General features: G+C 56.9%; 1 protein-coding gene across 4 annotated transcripts in view; it reads right to left on the bottom strand.

Moving 5' to 3' along the window:
- Positions 1 to 647: 647 nt before the first annotated feature.
- Positions 648 to 21,043, bottom strand: part of RUNX3 (runt-related transcription factor 3) — a 28,159-nt gene continuing 7,763 nt past the window's right edge. For all 4 annotated transcript variants that reach the window (XM_011955636.1, XM_011955639.1, XM_011955638.1 and 1 more), the window contains exons 3-5: positions 18,158 to 18,262; positions 6,836 to 6,994; positions 648 to 2,265 (exon numbers count right to left, since the gene is read on the bottom strand). In XM_011955636.1, the coding sequence (XP_011811026.1) occupies positions 1,721 to 2,265; positions 6,836 to 6,994; positions 18,158 to 18,262 (809 nt within the window). In that variant the 3' untranslated portion in view covers positions 648 to 1,720. The remainder of the gene's footprint in view (positions 2,266 to 6,835; positions 6,995 to 18,157; positions 18,263 to 21,043) is intronic.

Here is a 21,043-nt window from a genome sequence, read left to right as displayed (position 1 = left end):
GACAGTGCTCTCATAGAGACAACCACTGAACAGCATTCTGCGGGGCAGATTTCGGCATCCACAGAGGCCGAGGCAGAAAGTTAAAATACCACATGCTGCTAGTCTTTGAGCTCCCTTACACCTTTTCTAAGCCTTTCTAGGGCCAGAGAACTCTGATGTGAGAATCCACGTGGCCTGGCCCTTGGGCAAGCGCCCACTTTCCCGTTTTGCAAAATTCAGGGGCAAGACTTCACCTCGGAACGCAGTGCAGCTGAGCTGTGGCTGGAGAGCCCTTTACGGTGCTTCTGTTCTGCCACGCACAGCCAGCGCTCCCCACCTCTCACATCCTGCCCCACCCCCGCACAGCCTCCCGGACAGATGTCCTAGAGCCACAGAGGAGAGAGCCCAGCGTCTCATCAGCATTTCCATCGTCCTCCCAGGGGTGCCTGTGGTGCAGGCTAGTGGGATGCTGCCTGGTGGGGAGTGTAGCCTCTTGAGAAAGTATTGAGACCCTAATAACCCCACCCCCTCAGGAGGCAGCTGGGGTTCCGCGGGGGGCGGAGAGGTGCAAGGGTGTTGCTCATAATCACGGAGCTATACCTGTAAGAGACCTTGTGTTTGAAAATGTTAGATTAAGCTTCTTTTTCTAAAATCAGTTTTAAAACCTGTTTTTTTGCTCAGGACTGTTTGCTTTCAGAGCACAAAACAGGTTAAAGACAGACAGGTGTGTGTCAGGAGTTGCAAGATTTGGCTGGATCCTCCCAGGAGGCTTGGGGGATGAGGTGCAGCTTGGCTGGACCTAGGTGGGACAGGGACATTGATGTCTGACCCAAAGTGACCCCTCACCTCAATGCCTTCTGCTAGGACCTATCTGGCCCCCGTTTTCTCCACAAATGGAGATTATGAGACCACCTAGGGGAAAGGGGACCTCCTACCCACCCAGCCGCGGCAAGAGAACAAAGGGTGGATGCATTGGGCTGGTAAAGTGCATGGAGGAGTCGGTCTGTAGGTGCTTTCCTGGGTTTAGGGACCTGATGCCATAGACTCATCTTCCCTGGGGCCTGGGAGCCATGCGGCTGGGGGAAAGCCAACAGTTAGGAATGGAGGGGAAGCTGGGCTGGGGGGACTGGCTTGGATGTGTTCTCAAACCATCTCTGCCAGCAGCGTGCTGGGTCCTGCCCCGTCTGTACAACGAGGGGAACCCCGCTCAAGGGCGGCGGGGGCAGGGGACACTTTCCAGTTCTGACTCAAATCTGTGTAAATGCAGAGAGGGCCGGACCCAGGGGGAGCAGGGGCTCCGACGAAGGTGCAGGGGTGGGAGGTTTCCCAGGGCCTGAGGCTTATCCTGTGGGCCAATGCTGCCTCTCTCTGGAAGAGAGACGGCCTCTGTCCCAGGAGACACGGGCCCCATGCAGCACTGGGCATAGCTGGAGACAGTGAGGTCCTTCTGGGGAGGTGGCAGGAGGCTGATTCCCCACAGAAGTGTGGGATGAGACGGCCAGGATCTGGGCAAGGTGCTGTCCTGGGCATGGGTGGGGGTGGTTCCCTACACCTCGGTACACGGATGTGGCTAGACAGATGCAGCCAGCGCCACCCACCAGCTGGGACCACCCTGGGACCGAGACCACCCTGGAGCGCAGGTCCCATTCCTGCCCGGAGCCTCGGAGCCGGAGCCGGCCCATCACTGGTCTTGAAGGTTGTGAGGGTCCCCGCCTCCAGCGGGAGGAGTCCACCGGGGCGGTCAGTAGGGCCGCCACACGGCCTCATCCATGCGGCCCGGTGTGCTCAGGGCCGTGGGTGAATTGCTGTGGCTGCCGTCGGCCTCCACGCCATCACTCTGGCCGCCCAGGCTGGGGTTCATGAGGTTGCCGGCGGCGACAGAGGCAGCGCTGCTGGTGCAAGAGGCCAGCATGCGGGTGGGTGAGCGGTCGCCCCCAGTGCTGCTGCCGGCCACCATGGAGAACTGATAGGAGCCAGAGGACGTCCCGTAGTAGAGGTGGTAGGGAGATGGGTTGGCCTGGAAGGGCCCGCCCTGGTTCTGCGGGGCCCCCGGGTAGGGTGGCGGGAGGTAGGTATGGTGGAAGCGGCTAGTGGCCGGCATGCCCGCCACGCTGAGGCTGCTGATGCTCGTGCCCGAGGGCGTGGCGCTGTAGGGGAAGGCAGCTGACATGGCCCCGGGGTAATGCATCCTGGGGTCTGGGAAGCGGCTCTCCGTGAGGGTTGGCAGCGTCGGGAAGGAGCGGTCAAACTGGCGGGGATCAGAGAATGGGTTCAGTTCCGAGGTGCCTGGAGGACAGCAAGGAAGAGGTCAGTTGCAGCTCAAGACAACCCCAGGAGTCCTTCCTGAAGAATGCCCTTGGGCTCTGGTTCCCGAGGCCCATCTGGGGGACCCCTAGTTCTAGACCTGACTCTCCTCTTCCTGCCCTAGGCTGCCCAGGGACTCCCCTGCCAGGACTCCGAACACAGATCTGCTGGGGAGCTGGTGGAAGCGTGTCCTCGGCCAAGAGGGGCCATGGGAGCACCTCTACCAGCAGCAGCAGCAGCAGAAGAGAGGTGGGGTCTTTTCTTCTCTTGAAATCCTCCTGCCCAGCCTCGCAGAGGACAGGCCTAGGACGGGGCGGCGGGGCTGAGGGCAGGGTCAGCTCAGGCCTCCCAGCAGCCCTGCCCAGGCAAGTTCCTCTCCCCACCGGCCCGTGTTAACAGCTGGCAAGGCCGTGGATGTGTAAAGGGCTCCGATGACCGTGTGAGACTGGGAATTGGAACCCGCTTTTGAAGACAAGCAAATGGAGGCAGAGAGAGAGCAAGACTGAGTCTCTGTGGCAGAGAAAGGACTGGTTCTCATCACAAGGCCTCTGCTGGGGACACACGTGCCTCTCCTGCCCAGGTGCCGCACACGGAGGTTCTACGCGCTCACACCTGGCTTGTGGGCACTAAGGTCATAGCAGCTCTGGCCTCCACCTCACCCTGGGCCTGTGTCTCTGGAGCTGACTCGTGGCCACACAGTGACTGGACGCCACCCTCACCTGCCTCGGCAGCAAAGTGAGACAGCAGTCAGACAAACTTGGGGACCCAGACCCCGACCTGGTCACAGTGTCCAGCCCAGACCCTGCCCCTGCTCCCCCAGGAATATGGCTTCTCAATGGGCTCCAAGGCAAGGGTGTTCCATCCTCTGTCCCCCACTCTTGTCATCACAGACCCCCAAAACCTCAGCATTCAAAAGGGCTCGGGGATTGAGTCTAACACCCTTGGTGGGGAAACTGAGGCCCAGACAGGGTGAGGCACTTGCCTAAGGGTCACACAGCACATGGACCTGGCACACAATCCTAGGGCCTCTGGTCCTGATCCTCAGCACATGCATGAGTGGGAGCTGTCCGTCTTTGAGGCAGCACAGGATCAAGGCTTACTGTGTGGCTTCTGGAGCCGGACAGTTATCCTGGTTTGGACACTTACTAGCTTTGTGTCCTTGGGCAAGTCACTTAACCTCTCTGTGCATCAGTTACCCCATATAAAACACGAGACGATAACAGTTCATCGGGATTCAGTTAATACACATCAAGTACTTAGAATGGCATGGGCACAGAGTAGCGGTCCATGAGGCTTTGCAAGGCCACTGTGGCTGTGGTGCTTCTTACTCTGGGCACCCAGGAGAACTGGCTTATTCAGGGCCCTGCCAAGTTAAGCCCCTGGTGTGGGGCCTCCCTTGTACTCTGGCAGCAGGTGGAGGTGGATGAGCCCCTAGCAGTGGTCCAGAGGTGCAGTCTGTCCAGCCAGCAACCCCTCTGTGTCACCCACCAAAGGATAAGGGCCGGTGCTAGCTGGGGTGGGCTCTGCCTGCCATGCCAAGGCTCGGCTGAGGACGGAGAGTTATAAGCCTGAGGTGCTGTGTGGCTTAGGCTGGGACTTGGAACTTCTCGGGGCTTTGGGGTTTTCCCAAGTCAGCTGGCGTTATGTTTCCCTCAGCAGCGGACTCCGGCCCTGGGCGTGGATCGGAACGGAGCGAGGCTCCTGGCTTAAGGTAAGAAGATGTGGGGACAGCAGTCTGGGTGGCGGGGGCCTTCTGGGATATCTGGGATGCTCCCTAGTAGGTCCCTGCCCCTTGAGGCCGAGAGCTTCCAAGGCGCCTGGCTGCCAGTTTTCATCTGGGGAGCCCCTCGGTGGGAGAGGTCCCGTTGCAGGTGCCGGGCATGTCAGCACAGCTGAGACGGGTGGGGTGGAAGTGGGTGCTGGCCGCCTGATGGGAACCCCATTCTCAAGACGAAGGAAACAAACGGAGACCCCAGGATGCAACAGCAGGACTGTGCCCCTCAGAGCTCATGCGGGCTGCAGGGCGCTGGGCTGGGCCTCCCTGGACCCGCCACCGTCCCCTCCAGCCTCTTTCCTCAGGGGCACCACTCCTCCTGCGGGGTGGTGGGGGAAGTACCTGCCCTCAGCACTCCCTCAGAAACCCCCAGCAGCTTCCTCGGAGCTCCTGTACCCCCACCCCGCAGCCTCGCAGCCCCAGGAAACCCGAGCTGCCCGGGGCACTGTCGAGCGGCCAATCCCAACAGTGGAAGGAAATGTTTATTTTCTTCTCCAGATTGCCCCGGCTGCTGCGTGGTGGCTGAATGAGCCCTTTCAGCTGTGAGAAGCCCCCATTGTGGGCAGCTGCGGCTGGGGGCTGGGGCTGGGGTATGGGAGGGGCCGGGGTCTCTGGACTGCTTGCCAGTGACCAAGGTTGGGGGGTCAAAGCAGTTAACAGGCACCGAGGGAAGTGATGGTGGGGTGTCCCGAGGGGGATCCCCAGGAGGAAGTCTGAGGGCAGAGGAGGGGGGTCTGTGAGAGTCTTCCCAAGCCTGGGTCTACCAGCAACTCCTCTTTGTTAGGGACCTCCTTCTCCCCACTTCACAGATGAGAAAACTGAGGCTGAGTTTAAGTGACTTGTCTGAGATCACACAGCCAATGCCTGGCAGAACCTGAATTCCTAGCCTGGTCCAGCTGACTGCAGAGTTCATGCTCCTGCCTGTCCTGGTCATCCAAGGCCCTTTCTCTCACCCAAAGGGGATAGGCCTGAGAATGGAGAGGTCTGGCTGCCTGTGGCCCAGTGCTGTGGGGGCCTAGCAAGGGACTGGGCCAGGCCTCAGGAAGAAGCCGGCAGAGAAGCAGAAGTCAGCCACTGCCCTACACAGGCTGGGGCTCCTTTCCTCCCATCCCAGGGTGGAAGCAGCAGCTGTGCCTGCTGTGGGGCCAGGCACTGATTCCCAAGCTGTGCCCACCCAGTGGTGGATGGGCAGATGTGGGCTCTCCTTCCGTGGGGGTGGTGGACAGGAAGCCACTGTTCACCCCACCTCCTGGATTCTGGCTCCCCCGCTGGGCCCGGATCCCCTGGTCTGGCTCTGTCCGTGGCAGGGAAAGGCTGGCTCTCAGGCTACCGCACCTCGACAGATGCTGGCCTGTGGGCAGCAGGAGCAGGGGCAGCTACGGGGCAGGGGTGGGTGTGAGCACAGCGTGCAGGGCTCCTTCCGCTGCCTCTTGGGAGCAGACCTCCAACTCACGGGCTCAAGAGCTGAGTCTCAAATGCACTAGTTCCTGAGCTCAGAGAGGCTGGGCCTGGGGCTTCTGCCGACCTTGGTGTCTCAGCCGGACCAAGGCCGGAAGTCCTAAGCCCAGGCCAGAAGGGGAGGGGTCCTCTCTTCACACTGAGGGCCTGCATCAAGCCCCTGGCTGCTGCACTATGCCTGGAACAATGTCAGTAGAGGGACCCAGTGGCACCGGAGAAGGGGGTGGGGCAGGCAGACCGGTTGGCAGCCCTCTTCCAGGCCCCCTTGTCTGTCCCCTCAGAGGTACAGAAAGTTCTTGGGAACAGGTACTGTGGAGACTCTGGACCTGGCCACAGATGGGCTGTGTGACCCGAGGGTGGCTCTGAACCTCTTAGGCTTCTCAATTCATTCATCTGCCACGGGGTTCTAACCAGGCCCGGGGGAAGTGAGAAAGAATGGGCACAGCCAGTGATGGCAGCCAGCCGCCTGCCTCTGTCCACCAGGCCACCAAGCACCCTTGGCACCCCACCTAGCCCGAGGGCCAGTTGTGCACGCAGCCTCCCGTGTCCCCAGCTCACTGACTGAGAGAACAGAGGAGAGATGCAGCCAGCAGCCGTTTAACGAGTGCCTACTATATGTGCCAGGCGCCTCGATAACTCCAGAAGACCTGCCTGAGGAGTGGCTGCAACTGTGCTTGCTGTATCCGTCCAGGCAGTGGAGACGGAGACCCCGGCTGTGTCTTCCCTTCCACCTCAGCTCCTCCTGTTTGGGAGGAGGCGCTGGGCAGGGTGGGAGACCTTTCCCAGGAATGCTATGTGCCTCTCTAGGTTGGAATGTCACTTAACAGTCTGCACAGTTTGTGTGAGTGCAGTAATGTCATTTGAATGCCATCCCAGCCCTGGGCAGAGGCATCTGCCACCAATCCACTTTCAGATGAAAAATCGGAGGCTGTGGGGCAGGGTTGGGGAAACTGTACATGGCAGTGGCGAGTCTGTCAGGGCTCCTTGGACAAGTCATGCCCCAATTTTAATAGGGGCACTATGGGGTTAACCCCATTTCCCCAGGCACAGTGAACTCCTGGTATGCAGATTCCCGGGGCCAGGCACCGGGCATGTGTCAGTAATGTCAGTAAGTGTTTGCTGAGTGAATGAATGATGGTTAGCACACAGCAAGCCCAGAGGAACTGTCTGCAGGTGCCAATACGCACCAGCAGCTCCTCCACAAAACAAGGGGGTGCGGTGACTGATCTTCAGACAGGTGTTTGGTCTGGGGTAGATTGGACCACACCCAGGGCCTCCACCCCCACCTCGCCCTGCTGCAGCCCTCCCTCCGTGCCGTACCTTGGATTGGGGTCTGCGGCTGGCTGCTGAAGTGGCTTGTGGTGCTGAGTGAGCCTCGGGGGCTGGGCGTGCTCGGTGTCACCCGCATGCGCAGCCGTTCCAGGTCCCCAAAGCGGTCAGGGAACGGCTTGGTCTGGTCCTCCAGCTTCTGCCGGTGCCCTGCAGAGCACAGGGAGCCCATCAGCCGTTGCTTCCCGAGTCTCAGTGGAGACAGAAATGCCTCACTCTGCTGGGAAGTTCTTCCTGAGGTCTGACCTTAGCCCTCTGCTGGGAGAACCCTGAGGTCACCACCGGCCTCTTTCCAGAGGTTTTCAAAAGCCTTTCTGAACAGAGAATGGTTGTTATGTCCTGCCCCACATATCTAAACCTCTACAACACGCAGTGATCTAAACCTCAACAACACACTGTGATCTAAACCTCTACAACACGCAGTGATCTAAACCTCAACAACACACTGTGATCTAAACCTCTACAACACACTGTGATCTAAACCTCAACAACACCCGGTGATCTAAACCTCTACAACACACTGTTTAGCAGAGGAGGAAACTGAGGGCCAGGTACAGTGGCTCACGCCTATAATTCCGGCACTTCGGGAGACTGAGGTGGGAGGATCAGTTGAACCCAGGAGTTCGAGATCAGCCTGGGCAACTATTGAGACCCCTGTCTGTATAAAAATTAAAAAAAATAAAAAAACTTAGCCAGGTGGGGTGGCACAAGCTTGTATCCCCAGCTACTGGGAAGACTGAGGCAGGAGGATCACTTGAGCCCAGGAGGTGGAGGCTGCAGTGAGCTGATTGTACCACTGCATTCCAGTCTGGGCAACAGAACGAGGACCCTAGATCTAAAAAAGGAAACTGAGGCAACAGACATGAGAAAGTGGCTCATGCCCCCAAGGGAGGCAGGGAGAGAACCCAGGAGCACTGCCCACCTCTGCCTCCAGCATCCCAGCCTGCCTTGCACACTGTCTCCCGCGTCTACAAGAACAATGGGAGGTGGCCCCAGCATGGGACTGCAGGCTTTTCCAGCCCTAAGCTACTCAGGGTTCCCCAGAACACGCCTTCTCTCTGGGCCTCTGGCAGAAAAATACTCCACCAGGATGCTGGCCAGAGGTGTAGGGGGCTTGCGTGACGGACTAGACAGCCATCTGTGCCTGGAAGCTGGGGCCAGGGGACGAGATGTCACACCTGGAGAAAACTGCCAGCATTTCCCACTCCCTATCTGCCAGAGCCCACACAGGAAGAATCCCAGTCTCACATCCGAGGGCTCAGAGGTGCTGGGAGGGTCAAGGTGGCCGGGCCCCCACCCTCCTGCAGTCTGCTGAGGCCGAGGAACACTTCTGGAGTGACGTCAAGCTTGCAGGGACCTCCCCCACCACACACACTTTTTTAATTACTAATTTTACATTTCACAAGCAACATATGAATATTTACAAAAATAAAAGCATTACAGATAAGGCTGTTTCCACTCCTCTAAGCTCCTCTGCAGAGTCCCCACTGTGACCAGTTTCTTTCCAGACATTTTTCGTCTTCCAGGAACGGAAAACACAGATTAAGTTTCTCATGGAACTCCCTTGAACGGTCTCAGCCTGGGCGTGTCATTCTGTAACTTGCTTTTTTAGTAGCACACCTTGGAGCTCAAATCAGTATCTGCAAAATGGTGAGGATGACACTGCTATCCCTCCTTCCTGCTGGCCACTGGAGGCACAGTTCACTCCGCTGTCCCCTCCACTCACACTTCAGTTCTTCCCAAGCTTCCCCTTTAGTTCCCTTACACACAATGCTCCCCGGAACGCCCCTCTTCACACCCCCCAAGTGGCTGTGGCTTCTCCAGGGCTGACCTGAGGAAAGGACCGCTCCCTTGGAGGACTGTGCACTCCAGGGTTCGGCTGATCAACCCTAACATGGTCACAACCATTCTGCCTCACATGACTTGGAGGGAGGCTGCCAGGCAGGCAGGGTGGCCAGGCCCTCTTTTACAAGTAAGAGAACTGCAACTGCGGAGAAGCGAGGAAGCTTGTCGGAGGTCACACATGGAGCAGAGGGTGGGGTTTCCTGGACCTGGGACCCTTTAGAAAAGAAGGTGTGGGCCGGGCATGGTGGCTATGCCTGTAATCCCAGCACTTTGGGAAGCCGAAGGGGGGCAGATCACCTGAGTGAGGTCAGGAGTTTGAAACCAGCCTGGCCAACATGGTGAAACCCCGTCTCTACTAAAAAAGAGTACAAAAATTAGCTGGGCATGGTGGCGGGCACCTGTGATCCTGGCTACTCGGGAGGCTGAGGCAGGAGAATCGCTTGAACTCGGGAGGCAGAGGTTGCGGTGAGCCAAGATTGCACCACTGCACTCCAGCCTGGGTGACAGAGCAAGATTCCATCTCAAAAAAAAAAAAAAAAAAAAAAGATGTGGAAGGGGCTAAGGGGGAACAGAAGGTTTGCCTAAGGCCTTGGGTCTAGAGTGATGTGTGCATTTTCTAGATTGGCAGAGGGAGAAGAGGCAAGACGTAGGTGGGAGGTAAAACAGAACTCACTGCGCTTCCTGGGGCCTGGACAAGTGATTCCTGAGGACTCTAGAGTGACGTGTGCATTTTCTAGATTGGCAGAGGGAGAAGAGGCAAGATGTAGGTGGGAGGTAAAACAGAACTCACTGCGCTTTCTGGGGCCTGGACATGTGATTCCTGGGGACTAGAAAAGTGGGAAAAGACTGTCAACCACTGTAGGACATGAGGGGACAGAGCCTGAGACCTCGCGTAGGCCTGATTTCTGATTTTCAGAATGGGAACGCAATGGATTCTGGTACTTGTAGGCCCCCAAGCTCCCTACGCATCCCTGTTGGAAGCTTGAACGGGCATCTGGGAGCCTCAGAAAGAAAGCAGGGGGCCTGGGAGCCACAGGGGCTCAGCCAGTCCCACCAAGAACCAGGGAGCCCCACCTTCTCCTCCAGTGAGGCCCCAGACCAGGAATCCATGGGCCACTTGGTGGCAGGAATAAGACCATTTGGTCTCTGGCCAGGCCCCCGACTGCTGCCTCCCAGGACCCTTGGCAACAAAGGGGAAAACATGGCCTGGGGGCGAGTTCAGCCGGGGGCGCTGGGGCTGCATACTCAGATGCCCTTGGGAATGGGGCAAGTGGGATGGGTGGGGCCTGGGGCGGATGGGGAAGGGGTGCCTTGTGGAAGGCACCTGACTGTTACCCTGAGGACGGCAGGCCCAGTACAGCCAGAGCTTCCAATTCCAGAACCAGTCCTCAGCCCTAACAGGCCTTGGAGGAAATGTTGTCCTTGCTCCTGAGGCCACTGGAAATGGCAGGGAGATGTGGATGAGATGGGGGACAAGTGAGCGGAAGAATCTTAACAGGCACGAAGCCTGCCATGTGGACGTGGGGACCACAGACTGATGCGACGACAGCCTGAGTGCAAAGGATCTGGGTGTCTTAGTCAGCCACAAGCTTGAAGGGAGCCAATAGGGCTGGTGCAAAACCTCAGGCCTTGTTACTTTCGTCACGGGAGAATAAAGTCCCCTGTTTCTGAGTCACACAGTGTACAAAGAGTGTTTACAGTTACTCCTGCGGCCTGGCGGAAGAGGGCGGGGTTCACAGCCAGCCTGGGTTCGAGGACGGGTCCTGCCACTTGTAGTCTGGTGGTCTTACTCACGTCACACTCCCTTCTCCCACCCCAGGCTGCAGTGTCCCCATCACACTGTCTTTGTGGGTTGAGGTGCTGGCCTAAGGTGTGGACACTTTCTAGCCACGTGGGTCACCACCATCATGACCATCGCTTTTATCTCTGCTCATGCCCGAAGGAAGCAGAACTATCATCCCCATGCTGGAGACTGGGGTGCGGAGGCCAGGATGCCAAAGTCATGTGAAGAACACAGAGCATGAGCAGCAAAGCAGGATTCATACCCGGGTCCCCTGACTCCAAGCCCAGGGCTCTTTTCCTGACACTTTCCCTTTTGTTCCCATTGTTCAGAAGGGGCCACTGAGGCTTCACCATGAGACCGACGCTGAGCGGCTGTTCCAGGACCCAGGCTGTGGGTCAGGTAATCTGACCCCAGAACCCATGCTCCCGCCATATGCTCCCTTGCCCTCCACAGGGCAGACTTCCTGGAGGAGGGGAGTCCAGCAGCACTTTGGAAATTGCTTCCTTGTTACTATGGAACGCTGGAGCCACTGCCAGGGAGGGGCAGAGGGGAGCCAAGGCAGCCCCACGTGGCCAGGGCGCCAGAGAGTCTCAGAGCCACGGGGCTGGGGCCCTCACACTGGGAAGAGGACAGAAGTTCCTGTGCCTGAGGAAAGAAGATGGCCTTCAGAAAAAGCCTCTTTCATTCGGTTACCCAGAGTGAGAGCTGCGTGGGGAGCTCTGGCCCTAACCCACTCCGTCACTTGCGGCCCAGTCCTGGTATGCCTCAGTTTCCCATCTGTACAGTCTGCCCACTGAGGCCCCTTCCTTTTGAACGTCGCTGATTTAAGGTAGCAAAGATCAGCCGGTGGTCAGAGGGGCTCCAGAAAGAAAAGAAGGCAGGGCTGCTGGCCCCAGGGCCCACCCACTACCACTTCTTCCTGCTGCTACTGTTCCTGGTATTTCTCGAATATTCTCTGCCCCCCAGTCTTCAGAGCCTCTGCTCAGGACAGCCTCTGCCAGCAATGCTTTCCTGGCCTGTGAAGCCCAGTCCAGGAGCCCCTCCTCCAGGAAGTCCCCTTTCTCCCACAAGAGAGCTCCCATCGCATCTCTGCAGGCTAGGACTGCCCTTTAAAGCAGTGGCCAGCAGGAGCGGAAGTCATCAAAACGGCAGCAGATGCTCCCTGGGCGCTTCCTCCACGGCAGCGTCTAAGCTGCTGGCACGCACCGGCTTGTTTCGCCTTGCAACATCCTCTTAAGTAACGTCTGCCACCATCCTATCATGTGGGTGAAAAAACTGAGGCTCTGGACAGCCAGTGAGCTCAAGGTCATGCAGAAGACACAAGGCCACCTGCTCTCCCTAGAGCCTGTGTTTTGACCATCAGGACTCCACAATAGGTGTTAGGGCCCCGTCCAGCCCCAGGGCCCAGAGCTGCCATCTTCAGGCCCAGGAGAATAAGACTTGGGAGAGGAAGATGAGAAGGTCTCAGTGGACTCCACCGGAGCCCTTCCCTGCTCTGAAGCTCAGGGTTGAGAGTGCCATTTCCAATCGAAGCCTGCTGTAGCCCACCAAGTCCCTCTCGGCCTCTGGACCGCAGTTTCCACATCTGTAAAGTGGTTATCATACTGTCTAACCCCTGAGGGTGCCGATGAGCTGGAGGACAGGCCACATGTCTTTAAAAGCAGAGGATGGAGACAGCTGGGGAAAGCCCCGTGTTGGCCCTCAGGGCCTGTCCTGGCTGCTGTCAGCCTCCAGCTGCTGGGCTCAGATCAGACAGCAACTCCAGCATGGCCTGGATTAGTGCCCACGGCCCTCACTTATGGAGGGCAGATCCCAGCCTGCCCCTCCCAAGGACCCAGTGGCCCCAAGCTCATACCAGGCAGCTCTCACCCACCAGTGGTCACGGTCTTGGGCAAGCCACTCTTGCCCTCTGGGCCTCAGCTGTCTCATCTGCAAAATGCGGATCACACCTTTAACCTCCGAGGGTCAGGAAAGGTTTCAACAATTGCACAGCCCACCAGGCCTTGGCCTTCGAGGAAGGTGTTCTGGGCTCCCATTCTGACTTGGCCATCTGCTCCTAGGCAAACAGCTCCTCTGTGACGCATCTGTGCGTGGGGGTGACCAACCTCACAGGCGTATGATAAAGGCCAAAGGGGGGCAGGAATGCTGGCCCCAGCCAGGCTGGGGACTCACCAGGGTCACACAGTGTGGGAGCTAGAGGACCAGGGCTGGATTCTGGGTTGGGGCTCCTTTACCACTGTCCCCAGGGAATCCTTCACCACCACCAGCCTGGCCAGCCTGGGGTCCCACCCCCACCAGGTGCCTCTGGGGAAACCAAGAGACCATCAGGGTTACCCCCTGCCTCCATGCAGGCCCAACACAAGCCCCTGTGATAGGAGTGGCAGCCATTTCAGCAGGCATCCATGATGTGCCAGGCACTATGCAAGGTGGGCCATGCATTTCGTCTCCAAGGGTCTCATCCCTCTGACAGGCTGTGACTATCACCCCCGTTTTACAGATGGAAAAGTGGAGGCACACAGCCAAGGTCACACGGTGTGTGGCACCCCTGAGATTCAAACCTGGAAAGGTCACACACTCTACGGAGCTCGGCTGCTAAGGTCATTGCTTCCCAAGACCTCCATGAGAGAAGAGCTGGGTCACCTGGCCGTAAGCTCCCACAGACAAGAGGCCAGCTCAGTGTTCAGCCTCTTGGGAGAAGCAGAGTCGGGCAGGGCCACAGGAACAGCATCGTCTGCTGGGGACAGTGTGGGCTCCAATGACCAGGCCCTTCACCCATCTGAAGCCACTCGGCAGCCTTCTTGGCCGCCTGGTGCGGCTGTGACCCAGACACAGCAGCCACTGTCTGCCCAGCAGCAGGGTGGGGCGCCGGGCCCGAGGCCGGCTCTGCGGCCTGTCAGGAGATTTACACCCGACTCTTAACAGCCTCGCGGAATCGCAGGCGGGTGCCGGGCCTGGGGTGGTCTGCTGTGAATCGGCCCCCTGTGAGCAGATGAAAGCTGGGTCGGTGGCTGGGCAGGGAAACGGACTGGCCGGGGGCCAGCGGGCAGGGAGGCCAGCGGTTCCCTCCCAGGGCTGCAAGTGGGGCTTCCAGCGGCCTGGGGTTGATTAGGAGAATCCGGGAGGTCTGTGGTTAACCCCTTCCCTCCTGCTGGGTAGACTCCCCTACCCTGCCCCTAGCCCAGCGGACACTCCTGGCGGTTGTGGGGGTCTTGGGAGCCAGGGACCTGGAGCAGTTGCCTCTCCTCAGCCCAGGAAGAAACTGCAGAAACTCTAAGGCCCTCAAAGGTCCAGCTGTGGGCTTAGGGCCACTCCTCCCGCCCACGCCAAACCCTCGGCAGCCACACTCTGCTGGCTGCTCACCTCAGACCCCTGCTCAAAGGTCACCTCTTCAGGCGGCCTCCCCGCCCCACCCCTTGTCCCATCCCTTGCACCCTCCACTCCTTCTCCCAGCTTTGTTTTTCTTCACAGGACTTCGCACTACCCGAAATGACATTAATGAATCATTTGCTTATTCATCAACGATTTATGGAGCAGCTATGAAGGGCTCCTGCCTGCATTCCCGGGGTCTAGCTATACCAAGGCCTGGCAAACCAGAGAAAAGAACTCTGCCCTTGTAGAGCATAAACAATAGGGGGCTGGGCACAGTGGCTCATGCCTGTAATCCCAGCACTTTGGAAAGCTGAGGTGGGCGGATCACTTGAGGTCAGGGGTTCGAGACTAGCCTGGCTAACATGGTGAAACCCTGTCTCTATTAAAAATACAAAAATTAGCTGGGGGTGGTGGCGTGTGCCTGTAATCCCAGCTACTCGGGAGGCTGAGGCAAGAGAATCTCCTGAACCTGGGAGGTGGAGGTTGCTGTGAGCCGAGATCTTGCCACTGCACTCCAGCCTGGGCAACAGAGCAAGACTCCATCTCAAAAAACAAAACAAAACAAAACAAAACGGGAGCAATGAATAACAAATGAAACAAATTATCGAACTAGGTAGCACCTTAGAAGGTGGTAGTGGTAAGTGCTCGGGGTGACCTTAAAGCCAGGAAGGAAAAGGGGAGAGGTGAGGAAGGCTGTGTGTGTGTGCCACTTGAAACAGGGGCGCTGCTGAGAAGTGCAGAGGCTTTAGGGTGTGAAGGAGTGGGCCATGCATCTGGGGGTGTCCGGGGAGGAGTGTTCCAGGTAGAAAAAAGAGCAGTGCAAAGGCCCCCGCGGCAGGAGTGTCCCTGGCAAGTTCAAAGACCAGCCAGGAGGCCAGGGTGGCCAGAGCAGGGTGTGGGAGGGAGGGCAGGGGGTAACGGGCACAGGCCAGGTGGGAGTGAGGTCCGTTCCCCCACCATGGTCCATGCCAGACTTGCCAGGTGTTGCAGCCCCTCCTGCTGGGATCCTGGACACGGCTCAGCAACCTGCTTCTTAACCAGCCCCCAGTGACTCTGAGGGACACCAGCACTGAGAACCTCAGAAACCAAGGCCACACAGGCAGGAAGCCACCAAGCCAGCCTTCAAACCCAGCTGGCCACCTGGCTGCAGGCCGGGCACGCTCTGCAGGGCACCAGAGGGGAACGACCTGGCCACAGAACCCACAGCCGGCCTCAGGGATCTACAGATTCCCAGTCCTTGGCTCCCAGAACCAGCTCCTACTCCCACTTTACCCCACAGCAGGCTCAGATTTCAGAGGGTCGGAGGTGGCAAAACAGGAAAAAAGCTGAGAAAGGAAGTCCAGGAGCACAAAAGGCCTGTAACAACCCACGAAGGTTGTGGGGCACACTTCCTGGGGCCAGGCCATGGTCAACCCAGTCAACCTTCACCGCGACTCCCCTAGGCAGACACCAATACCATCCATTTGACAGCTGAGCACACTGAGGCGAAAAGGCCCTTCCAAGTGGCCCTCACTTCCCGGAGACCCCGGTCAGAGCATCCAGGGTGTGCTGACGCTCACTGTGGGCAAGAGGTTTTACGCCCTGGCCTGTATCCTCTCCTGGAGCTGTGCAGGAGGGCAGTAAATGGGGACTTTGCACAGGGCCTGGCACAAGGGAGGAGGTTGCTCAGTGACCAGGAGCCACCGAGCTGGTCCCTTCACTCTTATAGATGGGGACACTGAGGACCAGAAAAGCCAAGGATTTGTCCAAGGTCAAAGACAAAGGAGTGGGGCTGCAACCCAGGGTATGGGGGAGACCTGATATCAAGGCCAGGATATGCCAGGGACTGGAGTAGGCAGGTCCTAAGGATGGGGGACCTAGTAGACTGCCCCCCTGCCGCACCCCATCTCTGCTCTGTTCTGTAAATAAAACCACTGATCCAGCCTCTGCCGGGGCCCAGAGAGGGAGGCCACCTGTCTCAGGTGGCGCAGCAAGCCTGGCCTCTGATGCCACGGGTCTCCAGACCCAGCCTGTGTCCCTCCCTCTTGTCGCCTGGTCCTGAGTCACCCCTCTACCTCCCAGCTCACCCCAGAAAGGGCCATCTCAGGTCTGGGAGACCCAGGCAAGGAAAAGCAGGCAGGGGATTCCGCTGGAATCTCCCACAGGCAGGGCTAAGTCTCCACGCTCATCCAGAGGCCCCAGCAGGGCAGAGTGGGCGGCTCTGGGGTGGGCTGAGCTGAGCATGGAGGGCTCTCAGAGGTGCCAACCTTGCTCGGTCCCTTGGGATCTTCCCACCAAGCGTCAACACCCCTGTCCCGAGTGTCTACCAACTGGGTGCTCCCCTCTTTCTGGAGTGGCTCCTGAGTGCTGCATCCCCACCCTGAGCCCAACTGCGGCTCCTGTCCAAGCTGACCCTGCCCCTGGAGACGTAGGGCAGGGCTGCCACCTCCTTCAGTGGAGACTTGATGCCCCCAGCTCTATTACCAAGGCAGCCACCCAGCTGCTGCCCATGAGAGAGCTCACCGTTGACTAATGGTGGTGGTAGGAGTGCAGGAAGGGGGCTGGGTACCGAGGACAACAGAACGCTGCCGACCCAGTGACTCATGGGACCCCTTGTGCTATGGCCATGTGCTGTCCACTCGTCGCCCCTGATCTCCAGGCCCGCAGGGTGGGTGGCATCATTACACTTCATGGAGGAGGGAGCTGAGGCCCAGAGAGGTCAGCGACTTGCCCTAGGTCACACTGCAGATAACAGCCCTGGCTAAAGTGACGGATTATCTGCCAACCCCCACCGCTAAGAGATTTCTATAGATTTAGCCATTGTTTCCTCGCAATAGCATCATGAGGTAGTTGCTTGTGTGAATCTTATTTTTCAGTTCAGGAAACTGAGGCATGGAGATGACTAGCCCAAGGTCCCACAGCCAGGAAGGCTGGCTTGCAACCTGCCCTCTGCACTATGGTGGTCTATGGCTCATGAGGGCTTCCCAGCCATCACTACCTTGAGACTCTGGGAGTCACTGATCCAGTTCTCAGATGACAAAACTGAGGCCACAAAGAAGACATGACTTGCCTAGGGTCATGAAGCCCAAAGCCAAGAGCATGGGCTGGTCCATGTCTGATCTCAGCAGGAAGGAACCGGCAGGAGTGTGGTCAGAGCAAGTGCTGTCTGGGAGCTGACCGTGCAGGCCTGAGGATGTGTGCAGGGGTTCAGGGCTGGCAGAGGTGACTCTGAGAGCCCTGGAGAGAGACTCTTCAGGTCTGCTGGGCTCAGCTCCAGGCCTTTCCCAAGTGGCCAGATGCTGGGATGGGCCCAGGAATTGGAAGATGGGGTGCCAGGCCCAGCTGACTCCCAAGAAGGGAGGGGTCAGCCTAGGGCTAGGTCTCCTGCCCCAGGCCTGCTCAGCCTAGAATCTTGCATCTGGGAAGACTGAAGCCTGGGGCGCTTTCCTGCACCTTGCACAGCATTAGGTCCTATTCAGGTACCCAACTCCCTCAGGCCTGGATTCTCTCCTCACTAGAACTTGGGTGACCCCTCTGGCTCTGCTGTCCCGAAGATCCCATTCAATAGTGACTTCTAAACTGCAAAGGGTCACATTTCTGAGAAAGAGAGGGGCAGGCCAACCCTCAGTGCACCAAGCTGAAAAATGCCTCGGGGAGGTGGGATGGAGCTCAGGAAGCTGGCTGCCTCTGCCTCTGTTTCATTCATTCACTCATTCATTCTGCGGACACAGAGTCTCGGCCTACCCTCCCACTTCCCCAGCCTTAATCTGACCTTCAGCAAGCAGAGAGAATTAAACACAAACTTGCTTTAATGGACCAGAACTCCCTGCTCGTAGGGTCCGGGTGCCAGGGCTCTGGGTGACCTGAGCGAGTCACACGCTAAGATTCAAAGACCCAGTTTCCAAGGAAGACACCTGGCCTCACATCCAGGCCAGCCCTTGATTTTTGATCACTCCCGCCCTCCACCCATCCCTCAGCCACCGGCAGAGAAGCTGGGGGCACAGTAAAGCAAGCCTGGCCCAACTCCATCCAGAAACACACAAGCACCCCACAAATGCCACATCTGAAAGCTTTCTTCATCCTTTTCCTTTCCTTGACTCCCTGAGCAGTCTCCATGGACAGTCATCTCCACTCCCAGCCTCCTCGCTGGCCTCCCACAGTCTCATGCTAAGCCCAGAGGGTTTAGGGGTTTGCTGGCAGGCACACAGTGTGTGGGCACACAGAGCCAAGGACTGCAGACCCCCAGGAGGGCTCCATCTGTCTGACCTAGCTGCCGTCCTTCCCGCACTGGACCCTCCTCCCCCATGCAGGGGCTCAGGGGGCTCGGTGGCACTTACGTCTGGGCTCCCGGGGTCCGTCCACGGTCACCTTGATGGCTCGGTGGTAGGTGGCCACTTGGGTGGGGTTGGTGAACACAGTGATGGTCAGGGTGAAACTCTTCCCTGGGGAGAGTGGGGGATAGAGGCAGGCAGTTGGCACCTGGAGCTTCCACAATACCCTGCTCTCCCACCTGTACCTACCCTGGAAGGCCCTAACTTTCAAGAAGGGGCACTCTGTCCTCTTTCAACCTGGGCAAAAGATAGGGCTCTGGGTGAAGCTCAAGCTGCTGGGCTTGGCGTTCAAGGCCCGGGGGTCTGACGCCAACTTTGTCACCTCCCTGCCCCATGCCGTGGCCACCCTGGCTTACGTTCCCCGCTTCGTGGCCTTTCTGCTGTCTCTTCTATTCAGAAACCCATGCGATTTTACAGCGGGGAGCAGGATGGGTATATTCTATTTTCTGAAAGTAATTGGTGATCTTTGTAGAAAAATTCAAGAACATAGAAAATACAAACAAAGAAGAAAAGATCCTCCCACGGTTCCACTAGCTGGAGACAGACACCGTTACCATTCGGCGTTTTCCCTTCCAGCTCTTTTTGTATGGGTTTGTATATTTACACAGTTGCAGTGCTACTAAAATACAGATTTTCATACTTTTTTTTTTTCATTTAACATCACATCAGAAGTACTTTCCCACGTCATTAAAACTCCATAAACTTCATTTTTAATGGCTGCAAAATATTTCAACTCAAGGAAGCCTCATCTTTTATTTATCTACCTCCTTACTCTCGGGTATTTACATCGTTGCTAATTTCTTATTGATGTGTGCAGCTGGAGCTGAAAAAGGACTGATTTGGGAGCTGCAGACATTTCTTCTGTAGACACAACTGTTATTTCCAGAATGTTGTTCTATTTTTAGATAGACATTTGGCTCCAAAGTCTCCATTCAAAATTCCTGAGAGGCGAAAAAACTTTAAAAATTTTTTTTTTTTTTTTTTACCATTTAAAATAAAATGAAAGTGACCTTCTGTTTATAAAAATCTTTGTCTGCATCTCTGCTTATTTCCTTAGAATAGATTCCAAGAAGCGGTGAGTGATTTCACGGCAGCAGAGGGTTGGGACATATTACGGGCCCTGATCCCTCTTGGAGTGAGATGACTCTCTGGAGAGATTTAGTCGTCACCCTCGCGTGTGAGGCTGCGTCACACCCCAGGGACGTGTCTATCAAGATGGAAGATCTTTTACAGGCTCTTGATTTTGTTTGGCTTTTTTTCTACTACTAGTGAGACTGAAACTTTTTATATGATTATTATCCATCATAATCCAACACGTATTATTGCTTCATGTTCTTTTAGTTTCCTGTGAAGGTTTTAGTGCCTTTTAAAAATTGCTATATATTAAGCTTATTAATACTTTCCATGCTATATTTGTGGCCATCAGTTTCCCCGGGGCACCGGCCTGCACAGTTTGCCTTGCGCATGCCGGGGGCTTTTTCATTTTCACTTCTATTTCTTGTTCTTCTGTCGTTTTATGTTTAAACAGGCTTCTCCATGTAGAAAGCAGTTTATGAAGATTTACTTTCAACAGTCTTCTCTCTACTTTCTACAGTGAATTCTCTGATGTGTCTGGGAGCTTAGGGGTCTGGGTAAAAGTCCTCCTCTCACCCTATTCTCTATTATGATCCACAGCCTCATGCTCTGTGAGATTGGTGGCAGGGAGTGGGGGAGATTTGCAGATCCCCCAAGCCAGATTTATCCCCTATCCCTGCCTCTGGATCCCATGTACAGGTCTAGGAACTCCCTGTGGGTAGGGGCCAATGGTCTCACACTCTCACCTGTACCCCAGGGCTGGCACTGGATGGTCACCGAGGGAGGCTGCCCAAGCGCATCCCTCTGGTGTCCCCCTGACAAGCCTCCAAGGTAAGCAGGTAGGTTTCAACATCCCCATGTTGCAGGTGGGAGATGAAGCTCAGGGTGGAGACCAGAATCTCACAGTTCTCTTTGCACGGCTGGGTACTTGTTGGTCAACTGATCAAGTGAAAAGTCTAGACCCAGAGGCAGGAGAATCCAGAACAAAATTAAACCAGCCAGGTTGCCAGGAGCCATGCCACAGGACTCAAGGCCCTCTGAGACACCAGGGGGAATTTAAAGCTCAAGACCCACTGAGGTGTGACTCTAACTGGGAAACGAAGGACTTCTCTGGAAGCCTTTTCCTAAGCCAGCCGGCTGAGGCAGGGATAGAAATTCTGACTGCACTTGCCCCCGGAGCCCCAGGTCAGAACAGACCTGGTCTCCCACTCCCAGGTCACAGGGCCACTTTGCATGATTTCTGGAAGCAGAAAGTGCAGATGGTCTAGGGAAGTGCCAGGCAGACGCCTCGGGCTCCCTGCCCGACCACCCCCTACTGCCTTTCCTCACTCTGAGGTCATTTCTCTCCTGGACCCCTTCCTCCTCTAACCAGCCCAGCGCTCTCCTGGGGTCCCTGAGCCTCTGACCCTGCCAGCATTGTCCAGCACCTTCTTGGTTATGATGGGGAGTTTAGGCAGACAGCCCAGAGCCCTAGGGGCCAGACTCCAGACCCGGAGGACTAATGGGCCTCAGTTCCCTGTCACAGGGCCTTGGGCCCACAGCAGCATTTGAAAGTTTACTAAAATGCTCCTTCAGGTCACCCACCTTCTCAGTCAGGCCTTCCCTGGTCACTTTATCTACTTTATCTAAAGTAGGCATTTTTAATTTTAATTTATTTTTTTGAGACAAGGTCTTGCTATGTCACCCAGGTTGGAGTGCAGTGGCATGATCATAGCTCACTGCAGCCTGGACCTCCCCGGCTCGTGATCCTCCTATCTCAGCCTCCTGAGTAGCTGGGACAACAGGTGAGCGCCGCCACGCCTGGCTAATTTTTTTCTT

Source organism: Colobus angolensis, unplaced genomic scaffold (genome assembly GCF_000951035.1).
Source record: "Colobus angolensis palliatus isolate OR3802 unplaced genomic scaffold, Cang.pa_1.0 Scaffold4, whole genome shotgun sequence".
Lineage (NCBI taxonomy): Eukaryota > Metazoa > Chordata > Mammalia > Primates > Cercopithecidae > Colobus > Colobus angolensis.
The sequence above is the reverse complement of the archived record's forward strand: the minus strand, read 5'-3'. Positions and strand labels throughout refer to the sequence as shown.